The 12,049-nt window shown below is 42.4% G+C and overlaps 1 protein-coding gene across 1 annotated transcript; it reads right to left on the bottom strand.

Annotated features, from left to right (window-relative positions):
* Window positions 1–6,476: 6,476 nt before the first annotated feature.
* LOC147441531 (uncharacterized) lies at window positions 6,477–10,097 on the bottom strand. The gene is made up of 4 exons (XM_086483445.1): window positions 10,035–10,097; window positions 7,619–8,274; window positions 7,030–7,507; window positions 6,477–6,560 (listed from the first exon to the last, which is right to left on the bottom strand). Exons 1-4 carry the CDS (start codon window positions 10,095–10,097, stop codon window positions 6,477–6,479), a joined length of 1,281 nt encoding a protein of 426 aa, XP_086339571.1.
* Window positions 10,098–12,049: the final 1,952 nt, after the last annotated feature.

The following is a 12,049-nucleotide window of genomic DNA, read 5'->3' as shown; positions in this document are numbered from 1 at the left end:
CGTTTATTTACTCACATTTTTACACTTTTTGGCTTGATTTGCCAAGTATGCAACTTGTTAAGGTCTCTGGACAAGTTTCACTAACTTGAAAAAAATTTGTCCAAGTTATCAACAACTGTTTCATGTCCACAAACTCAGTTTTCAAGAATCTGGCTTAAGTCTCACTTTTATGATCCAAATTTCACCAAAATTGATTTGTGTGGTCTACTTGATATGTTTGACCTTGTGGTATACTCAAATGTGCAAGAATATCAAATTTGGTAGCAGATGTAAATAATCGCGATTATTTACTCATGTTATTTTTGTGCACTTTTTTGACACAATCTTGACACAAATCTTTTAAGCATCTCAACTTAAGCTCCCTAGCCAAGTTTCATCAAATTTGGATAATTTTTTATTCAAACGGTCATCAGTTTTGTATCTGAAGATTGACTTTGCAAATTTGGCCACAATTTTCAATCCAATGATCCAAATCTTACCAAATTTAGTTTGTGGACTCAATATATCATGCTAAAACTAATGGTATGCTAACTTGGTCAAAAAAGTTGAAAAATGGGACATAAGTAAATAATCGCAATTATTTACATCTGGCAAATTTTTGCATCTTTTTGGTCAAATGAGCATGTACACTTGTTTATCACATCAATATAAGCCAATAAGTCAAGTTCCATTGAGTTTGAACAAAATTTTCCCAATTTACACTCAGGTTCGCGAAAGTCAATACATAATTTTTAGTTTTTACCAAGTTTTTGGCCAGTTTGGTGATCCAAATTCTATGGGCCTTTACAAAAGTTGTTTATACACATGCATTGAGTCTTTGGTATCACCCTTGGTCACTTTAAGCCTAAAATAAACATTTTTTGGAACTTTTTCATTGGACAGTCTTTTCATGAGCTATGTTAAGTCTATGAGTCAAGTCAAAACTTAATTTGGCTTAAAATGTCAAGAAAAAGTAAATAATCTGAGTTTTTGCAAACTCTTGAAATTTTTACCTCAATCCGTCCTTGAACTTACCCACTAGTTCATAAACTTTTAAAGCATACTCTCCAGTCGGATTGAGTGGTTGATAGTCTTCTGGTGATATTTCTAGTCGTAGACCTGAAATTTTGCAACTTCACATAACAACTCACAATTGATTCCTTTGGAGAGAGCAATGTTCTGAAACCCACCTCTGATTCTACTTACCCTACTCCTAAACTCTACTACAATGGGGTTGTGGAAAGTGTCCACAAATACTCGATTGCTTGTTTTTTATGGTTTTCTGAGCCTTGATCTTAAGACTTGTCTTGTCCATCAATCATTCTCAAAATTCTAATCTAATCCTACAATCTTAAAGTCCTAAAGACACTTAGCAAGTATGACTTACTTCCAAGCTACCTCCACACAGCAAAAGACGACAATCTTAAGCTATGCGATCTTAAAAAGAAAGTTTTTACTCTAGGTGAACCTAGAGGAAGTTAAAGGATAACTTCACAAGACGCTCGTGTTTTCCCTAGTTTAGGTCTCTTCAATCCCCGACAACGGTGCCAAATGTGGGATGGGTGTCTAACCTCACTCCTATCTTATTGCAAGAACAAGGAATATAATTGTCAATCCATGGAACGAAGCTCGCTCGACTAGTGCATAGAGGCTACAAGAGGTTGTCAATCTCTTGGAAAACAACAAACAACCCACATCTAACTCAAGCTACACTCAAATGACTGAAATCACCAAAAGCTAATCATTCATCAACAAAAAAATTACATCCGTTACAGCATCAAACAACATCCAAACGTAACAAAACTTCTAGGAAAATGTTTATAAGACCTAAGGACACATGCTTATGGTCTCAAATCTCACTTTAAGGTCAAGTGCAAAAATCGTGATTATTAACAGAAGTGAGTTTTTGACCTAGTCGTTTTCAACCCAGAATGCATCTAAATGCTTAGCAATGATGCCCCAATACCCCACCTATACTTAGTTTTTTATTTTTAAGCTTAAATTCCTACTTATGATGGAATTAGGCCGTCGGTCAACGACGCCAAAAGTTACAAAATATCATGAAATGCTTATGTCAATGCGTAGAGCTCTTACTAGCGGTTGCAACGCAATAGACGCAACTGCAATGTGACAAACCGGGGAGAGAGTAGGAAGTACGAGAAGGAGAGAAGTGAGCATTGTTAACTCACGCTGTGTTTCTATTATCCAAAACTTATGAAAAACTTACAAAAATTGGCTTTTATACCTTAGCCAAGGTTTTTGGTGGTCAAAACTAATAATCTGGGAGCTCTAACTAATGACACATTGATACAATCTGGAAGCTTCTAGCTCCGGCTCATCAATTACAATCTTTACCCAGAAAGTAGGAGTTACAATGTTCTTGATTCATCAAAATAATAAATGTTTTTACAATGAAGGCTCCGAAAAATGGTATCCGAGTTAGCTTGCTGGTAACAATGAATCATGGAAAGTAGTACACCTAGAGATATGTGATGTGTCTCCTCAATCGTTGTGGAAGTAAACATGTGATGCTAGATCTTGATCTATCCATGCTGTGTGAAATCTGAAGTCCATCTATGCTACAAAATTATAAACAAAATACTACCACGTGTAAATATGTGTCAGCATAAAGGTGAGAGTTTTATTACCTAGTTAAAAAATGAAAGAAATCCTATACTAAGGTCTCATACCTTGATTCCTAGAGAGAGAAAAGCCAATGGAAAAAAAGTACCTCTAGTATACATGCATGTGTCTAGTGCACCATAGTCAATCTACACAAATCAAGTCTCTAGTGCAACTAGGAGGGATAAGAGAAACCTCTCCAAACAACAAAATATGCAATCTCCTAGCTCTCTATCTAATGGTCATTGATTGGCTAGCACCTAGCTCCATATGGATAGTGGAATCTATAGCACAATTGATGGGTCTAGGGATGACATCAACCTATGATTGTGTGGTCAATGAACTTTATGGCTCGGGGTCCCTCTCAATGGCTGACTCTTGTCTAGCCATAAGTCAATGGCATAATCACTGGAAAACTCATGTGAGCTATGGCTAGTGTCACATGTGGTGTGATAGGTGGTTGTCTCTTTAGTAGCTAGATCTTCAACTTCCATCGTGTCGCAATGAATGTATGTCAAGCTCTCCTCACATGTGGTCATAAAAGTCTAGCTCGTTTGCCTCTAGGTCCAGACTGTCTTGTAGTAGATGGCCACTGTCATCATCACGAACGTCTCGTATACTGTTATGGTTCCTCTATTGGACATCTTTGCTATAATGTATCTCCTCTAGGAAGCGTAAAACAACTATGAGTGCTTATCATGGGGTGTGCTACTACATTACCTCTAACCCAAACGTGTCTATGTCCCTCATAAAGTCCTTGTGCCTCTAGTGATTTTCTCAAACCTAGCCATCCATGTGATGCACAATCATGTGCTTTGTGGATTGATATCCACACAAGTGTGTTGTCACTAGACAAAAAGCTATCATGAAGCTCTCTATGGGGAACATAAATTTGTCTATTCCTATGATAAGCTCTATGAGTCAAGCTATGGCTAGAACCCCTTGTGGACCCTGCTAAAGTAGCACTACACTTTGGTGTAGAGGCCAAAGTAGGCTCCAATGACTCTAATATCTGTGATATGGCCTCTACTATGGTCTCATCAACATGGTTTATAGGAACCTGATGTGATAATGTCTCACAAGTCATGTCTACTCGCTCTATGATCGGGGAATGTGGATATGTCTTTGCAAGAACATATGCTCTATGGAAACATCTATATCACTAGGAATAATAAATCAAATCTTGACTACACTATGAAAAAATGAGGATAAACATAGTGTTTAGATGATTTTTCTTGGGGAGGTAGCTCACTATGGCAAATATGGATAGCCAAAAAACGGCTATCATTATGAATAAAAAATCAAATCTTGACTACACCCACACATAAAGTAGAAGATTGAAATAACATATTTAACAAAGAAACCATCATGTTATTCCTAAAAAAATAGGTCATTAACATTGGCCGCTAACTATCAACAAAAATGTTACAAAACTTTACACGGACACAAAAATTGCATTAGAGATAGAAAATTTGAGTTCAAAATTTAGACGCTTTAATAAGGCCACAACATAAAACGATTTCAAATGGACCACCACCAACCTATGTAGAGATCTTGACACTTCTCTTTTTCTTCTTCTTATTCCAAACTGCAAAGACATCTTCCCATTGAACATATGACGTCTTTTTAGGAACATTTGAGCTTATGAGCATGTATTTTTTTGTGTTCATGCGTATCCATTGAGCTAATTTGATGCTACTTTGGAGAGAAAACTCACATTCTACAACAACTATATCCATAGGAATTACAAAAGGAACTCCCAAAGCCTCGTCATGTTTGGGAAAGAATCTTGCATGATGAAATCATCTTACATGCATCCTACAAATCTTGAAAGCTTGTACTTTTAATATTGATCGCCAAAACTACAATGAATGGATCTAGATCTCCAAGCAATTTTTTGCATCATTCACCAAACTCTCAAATTGGTTCAAGTTTTTTTTCAACCTAGTTTACTGAAGGCAGCCAAGTCCAACTCTTCACTAGGATAATTCTTTGGACTAAAAAGCTTACAAGCATTAAAAAAAAGGCATGTCCTCTTGAAGGCGTTGGAGAGGGGGAATGGGGAACGATACTCGGCACGACTAGAAGTGCCTCTCTATAGCCCAAGGTCAACACAACACCCCAATCCACTCGAAAACACCTTCAAAAACGACAATTTGCACATAATCCGCTTCACTTGCACAGTTCCCAAGCTCACACGCGCTTTCCAAGATTGCAAAATGAGCCCACTCCTCACTGCACCTGCTCTGCCTCTCTTCGCACATACACTTACACTCTCTCTCTCTCTCCTTTTGCAAAGCACCAACGATCCGGGCGTACACACGCTTCACCGACACCGCGGCTGGCAACAGACGAGACGACAAAGAGAAAAGGGGAAGGGGGGAGCGACACGGTACAATTGACCAAGAGGATTTTTCATTAACAGCTTCCAAGCTCCATTACAATGCTCTTCTGAGCTTCTCACTCTCTCTCTCACTTGCTCTCCCACACATACAGTAAAAAAAAAAACAAAGAGCCCCTCTGTTACAAAAAGTTTTGCCCCTTTATTGGGCTCGTTTTTGAGTTTTTAGGCATTTTTCATGGTAGGCCGACATGTGGCACTCCCCTTGGGAGGCTCAGCTTGACTTTGACTAGCTTGGTGCTCGTCCCGAGGCTTCACACTTTACTCTACACACAAGCACTCTCTAGGGAGCAACGACGGTGCCGTCGTTGCTCCTAGGGATTCACCTTGCCTTCAAAAAAGGTTGTGGGCAGATTTGGTCCGCGGGAAATGGCCCTGACCATGCGGGGTGCCATGTCATCACCTCCAACATCACCGCTCGCATGGGCGCGCGCCACTGCGCCACCCTCGAGCCAAAACCGCCGGCATTCATCCCTGCGCAACGCCGCAGGCGCCTTCCGCCATAGCCCACGAGCTCTTCCACTTCACATGCCCCTAATGAGGTCACGCTCTACCCTTTATACCCCGGAATCTTCACCTGCGCGTCCACATGTGGGACTATTACAGTGCCACATGGCAGTCTTCAGCCTCAAGGCCTCCCAAGGCTTTTAAAAAAAACTTCTTTTGTGAGAGGCTCCCTCTTGGGTGCCAAATTGGCCCCATTCCCATTCTTTGTTGACAAGTCCCAAGAGGCTCCCTCTTGGGTGCCAAATTGGCCCCATTCCCATTCTTTGTTGGCACCCAAGAGGCTCCCACTTGGGTGCCAAATTGGCCCCATTCCCATTCTTTGTTGACAAGTCCCACTCCAGATCTGTAAAGCTGTGTTCTGAGACTGTATCCCCGGCTCCGTCCTACACAATTTCCACCGGCTTTTGACTTCTTTGAGCCCGCCGTCCGAGGCCGCCAAAAACTAAGAAAAGTACCTGCATCATCCTCCTTAGCACCTGCTGCCAATTTCAACTTGCTATAACTTACTGACCAAGTACCCGATTGACGTGCAGTCAATTTGTGCTAACTCCACATGGTGCACACTTCCACTGAGAACCTTGGCAAGGCCGAAAAACTTCCATGTGGCACGTCTCCCAGTGCGGCCCAGTGGGCTCAAACCCGGCCCCCGGAAAATCTTCTAATGGCCATAACTTGCCATCCAGAGCTCCGATTGCAATCCGAGAAGACAGGCATGCTCCACAACTCGAGCACTTCATACATATACACTGACATCAGCCCGGGCCACCTGTCCCCAGCTGCCCCGTCCGTCGGGGATCTGCTACACACTTTACCTTTAAACTGCAATATCTTGAGCGATGGGGCTCCGTTTGACGAGCCGTTTGAACCCGCTGGAGAGCACACTGAGGAACATACTTTGGCACATGATGTCGCCTTCTGGATACCTTTGACTGCCAGCCCTGTTAGCCCTGTCTGGAGCCTCCTTGGCCTAAAAAACCGCATTGGACATACATTTCTGCTTCCACTTGGCCACAACAGCTTTAGACACATGCCATAGCACCACCATGTGCACCTGCATGCATCCATACCCTTGCATGAGCCCATATCTGGCATCGACATGTTTTGGGTGCACCATGATTGCCCAACCCTCTTGTTGAGCATTCATGCTCAACTAAAAGCACACTTTAAAACCGAAAACTGCAATACTTGACAAGTATGGAATGAAGCAAAAAACCATAGCTGTATGTACATGCTATGTACAGAGTATGTACAAGGTGTCCTTTCTCTTCACAAGCTCCCTCTGTTTAGGTTGGTTGCCCAACCCACGTAGCTACAATCTGGTGTACGTCAGGCACTAACCCCCTGTCAAAGTACAGTTTGAGCCGTACACCATTCACCCTATGCCTCAAATGCTTGCCATTGGCTCTCACTAGCTGATAGGTCCCATTCGGAAAGGCTTTATGCACTTTGTACGGACCCGTCCATTTCTTCTTGAACTTCTTTTGGAAGGTGAATTCCAAGTAGCTCTCATACTTCATCACCAGATCTCCCTCTTGAATCTTCTTGTTTGGCAAGCTCTTGTTGAACTTCGCCACTCGTTTATCTCTCTGTTTCACATAAAAGTCTGTCGCAGCCTCCCTATCCATCTGTAAAGCCTCCAAACTAGTGATCCGATCTTGCAATACGTCCTGTTGAGTGGCACTGACACGCCACATACCCTTCAATGCACCTAGTTGTGCATGCACTGGAAAAACCGCCTCTTTACCATAAACCAGATCAAATGGAGTGAAGTTTGTGGCCACCTTGTAGGATGTGCGACAGGCCCACAAACACTTCTCCAGGTTCACCTCCCACTCTGTCACCTGCTTATAAACATACTTGGTCAACATCTTCACAATTTGCCCATTGGCACTCTCTACCAGACCATTGCACTGCGGGTGATATGGCGAAGAGAAGCGGTGTTGGATACCCAGCTTTTCCACTAAAGCCCGCACCAATTTGCTTCGAAATCCTTGGCCTCTGTCAGAGATCAGCACCCATGGAACACCAAAACGGCAACAAATGCTTTCAGACACGAACTGAGACACCACATTTGCATTTACCTCTTTGACAGCCTTGGCCTCGACCCACCTGGTAAGGTAGTCAATCGCCACTATAATGTATTTTTTACCGCTTTCCGACTTCGGGAGTGGACCAATGGTATCCAAACCCCACTTCTCAAAAGAATCTTGGGCAATGATAGCTCCCTGTGATTTGGCTATCAGCCTCCTCCCCCCCATAGTCTGACATGCATGACAGGTTTTGCACCAATAGTGCACATCACGTACTATCGACGGCCACCAAAAACCTGCTCTCAAGATTCGAAACAAAACCTGGTCTTTACCTTGATGCCCACTTTCCTCATGACATTGTTGCAACACCATACCGATTTCTTCCTTATAAAGTACCCTTTGCAGCACTTCATCCCGTCCATAGGTCATAAGATCCTCCCCTATCAATGTAAACTTGCGAGATTTCTGTACTACCCTCCGCTTTTGTAGCTTCGACAACCTTTCAGAGCATTGACCGGTATCCAAAAAGTCTTCAATCTCTTTCAAGGTTTCACGACTAGCATAGGTGGCTGGGGCCATATATATACCTGCAACGTGCACTTGTACTTTGCTGCTTGCAAGCTGATCTGCTTCTTGGTTCTGCTCTCTTCTAACATGTTTGAACTGAACCTCCTCAAAAAACTTCAGCAACGTCTTGATGGCATAGAACCAATGCTTTAATGAATCCCGCTTCACCTGCCATTGGCCCAATAACTGCTTGATGACTAACAACGCATCACCTTTCACCACCAACCTTGATATACCAAACTCAACACACTGTTTCAAACCTAAATGGAGGGTAAGATACTCTGCCTCATTATTGGTATGCACATCCTCCAAGTCGTAGGCTTTTGAAAAGATCACCCACGGTTGCGTGGATCTCGTATCACCACACCTCCACCTGCTTTTTGTATTACCCTTCTATATGCTCCATCAAACCACATAGTAAAAGACAGTGCTTGCCTTGGAGACCTAGAGCTTCAAGGGAGTGCTAGAACTACTGGAGCTTGGAGCTAGTGTTGAGGGCCTCTTTTCAAATTTTGGTCCACCTCTCTCTCTCTCTTGTTATGCACTTGATGGAAAGGCTTCAAGGCTTCGCGGATGAACATCCACTTGAAGACTCGAAGCTTGGAAAAAGATCTCTTACAAGAGCTTGCCATGGGATGAATGGTCAACGGGGTGCATTATGATCAAGCATTGGTGGAGCCAAGAACATCTTCCTTTTCCATGCTTTTCTCTCCACATGGATCCACTCTTAATTCATTTAAGCAAAATGATATCTATGCTTTGAAATACGGTGGCCAATAATGAAGCCAAAGTCAACAAAGGAGGAGGGAGGGACCTCCTTGTCTCCTCTCTAACAACTGAAGTGTGCAACTATAGCTGCAAACAACACAACGAAGCTAAAGGCATACTTGCACGAGTATCACATTACAAAATCAAGCATTAAAGGGCATATTGCAACCCAATTTCAGAGGCATTTGGCATCATCTTCAATGGCATGGCCACTTGTAGATTTATCGTTTTTACTCTACCTAGAGGGAGACATCACCAAAGAACACACCAATGCAATGACACAATGCATGACATGAGTCACGAGAGAGGAACCATGGCAACACAGTGGGATGCACAACCACACACACCACATGAACTCGCACAAAAAATCATGCACTAAGGTAGTAGGGAAGCGCTTGAAGGCACCATGAGCACTCTAGGCAATGGGCAACGACTCCATTCTACTCTTGGGCACTCCTAGAACTTGTCATTTCTCATGATTCTGCCGGCGTTCCCAACATCATGATGTTTCCTATACTAATCTTGCTGCTAATCTAGTAACCTGCTAACTCTAGAGATTGCCATGCACCATATGGCAGTCCACATTCCACCATGTACACCTCACATTAGGAGCTCTCTCTCTCTCTCTCTCTCTCTCTCTCTCTCTCTCTCTCTCTCTCTCTCTCTCTCTCTCTCTCTCTTCCTTCTTGGATATTTGTGTCATCTCTTGGCTACCATTGTAAGTATCATCAAGAAACGAGTTTCTCGATAGTGTTTTTGCATGTCACGATGTCTAAGTTTTGTCAAGTGATATAGACACTCGCATGTGTACGTAGATCACCATGTTGAGTGTGCTTCTCCTACTCCATGTATCATAAGTGTTTTCTCATTGGCTTAGCTTGACGGTGTCATTTCTATCGTCTTGGTCATCTGTTTCTACGTTCTAGCCATATCCCAAGCTAGGTGGTGCCCTTGCTCTGTATCTCCCATGATGAGGTCATCATGCATAATCCTAATGTAGAGGCCATTGGGTTTGTTTTGCACTTCTGCCTCTCATTTGGTGCCCCCATGAGGGGGGATTTGCAAAGATCTTCAGCTTACAAAGAGTGGTGATGCATGCCATCAATCATGGATGAGTGGCTAATGGAGTTTTCAAATTAGAGGACTGAAGAAGAGGAGACCGTGGAAACACTTGTAGTGTCATCATGATCCAAGAGGTAAGCTCCCCATCTCACATTGCCCATGCTAATCGCAAATCAAGAGCATTAAAGGGGAGGGCTATGAGGTGTCATCACTACTATCAAACAAAGCATTATGTCAATGAGTGCTGACAGAGAAGGTGAAGAAAGGACGGTGAGTTTTGCTTTTGACAACCACATCAACACTCTCACATCAGTGAGATTTTGTGTAGCACCAAGGGTTTTCTCTCCAATGGTCAAAGAAGAGTCATTAAATATATCAACCACAAAGTCCAAGCCACAAAGTCTAAAGCATTTAGTGGAAGCAAGTGGGCCTACACTCTCCCTGGGCCAAGAGAGTTCAAGTGAAGTCCAACCACACAGGCGTCGCTACCGCATGTAGAATGGGAAGCTGATTGAGGTAGACTCTTCCCACCCAATCTATTTTGAACCTAGTATGGAGAATTATGTGGGCTTCAACAAGAGGTAGAGGCCTATCATGAAGGTGACACCTTGTCAACACTTAAGGTATGCAACTCTAGTGGGCGAAGCCTTGTCCTATACCTGATATGGATAATAACAATAGGCCAAAAGTCTTTCCTTTTTGTTTCTTGCAACACATGCATGTAAATGTATACATTGATAAGAAAATATTCTACTAGAAGAGATTGTTTTCCTATTTGAAGCAAAAATTCTAGAAGAAATCCTTAGATCCCCACGTCCCATCGTCTTGCCCATTCTTGATTACTACCACTCTTTTGATGTAAGCATATTTATTCTATTCTAGCCTTGTGCTCTTTTTAGCTCTAGCTCCATTTATCCAGCCCTATATAAATCTTTATGAATCATTAAGTCATTCCCAAAAAGAAAAAGGTTTGTGATTGTCTGCTCATTGATTTACTACCGTGGCAAGTGTCTCTTTCCCCACATTTGGTGGCAAGAAGTGAGAAGACATCACCACCAAATTTTTGGATAACTTTGACATCGCTTGTGTGGTTTCCAAGAAGGATGATGATGTTTCATGGCTATGCATTTTCCCTGTTTTGATGAAAGTAGAGGCCAAGTCTTGTGCAATGCTTTGGCCCAAGCTACCAAGGATGCATGGGACTTACTACGTGTTGCCTTTGTGAAGAGGTTTGGTGAAGGCACAACCTTCAAGAAGTTATGGTATCTATTTACAAAGTTAGTATGCCACTTGCAAATCCAAGTTTTTGGATTGCGGGAGGGATGGGTTGCTTCACTGGAGGAAGGTGAGGGAGTTCCTAATTTCCTCAAGAAGGACCGTTTCATTGCTAGCCTATGGTCCCTACTTAAAGAGAAGGTGAAGGGGAGTTTCCGTACAACATATGATTTGGTAGTGGAAGTAGCCCGCCTTAAAGCAAGAAGCTGCATATGAAAGAAAGATTGTAGAAGGGTAAATACAAAGTCGGATATGTAGTCGGATATCGGATGTATTGTCTGATTGTTAGTAGCTAGTCGGATATTGTAAGCCTGAAGACCTTAATCGGATATTGTTAGTGTATGCGAAGAATCAGGCAGTTCTAACTGAATTCAGGGCGCAGCTTTATATTTGGGAATGGGGAACTTTGGGAGTCGGGATTGTATTGAGTCTTGCTTGATATACAATCTCTAATGTTTTGTTTGAGTCTGTCACTATCTCTCTGATTTCCTGATTCTATCTCACACACAGTACTACTTAGCCCTGAATTAATCAGAACACAATCTCTTGGAGATTTCTCATTGCTTGTGTGTTTATTCAACAACACATTTGGTGATCCCGCTAGGGATTGAACCATTACTGATCCTTTCCCTATGCCTTTTTGTGATGCTACTTTGGACGCAGTAGCTGGACAAGAAATGTATAGTTTTTTGGATGGGTTTTCTGGGTACAACCAGATTCAGGTGGCTGAGGAAGATCAGCACAAAACAACTTTTATAACAGAATGGGGGGCTTATGCTTCTACTGTCATGAATTTTGGGATGAAGAATGGTCCGCCATCTTTCAATTACACAGCTTA

Source organism: Adiantum capillus-veneris, chromosome 15 (genome assembly GCF_014529385.1).
Source record: "Adiantum capillus-veneris isolate H3 chromosome 15, ASM1452938v2, whole genome shotgun sequence".
Classification (NCBI taxonomy): Eukaryota; Viridiplantae; Streptophyta; class Polypodiopsida; order Polypodiales; family Pteridaceae; genus Adiantum; species Adiantum capillus-veneris.
Note: the sequence above shows the minus strand (reverse complement) of the source record. Positions and strands in the feature narration are given on the sequence as shown.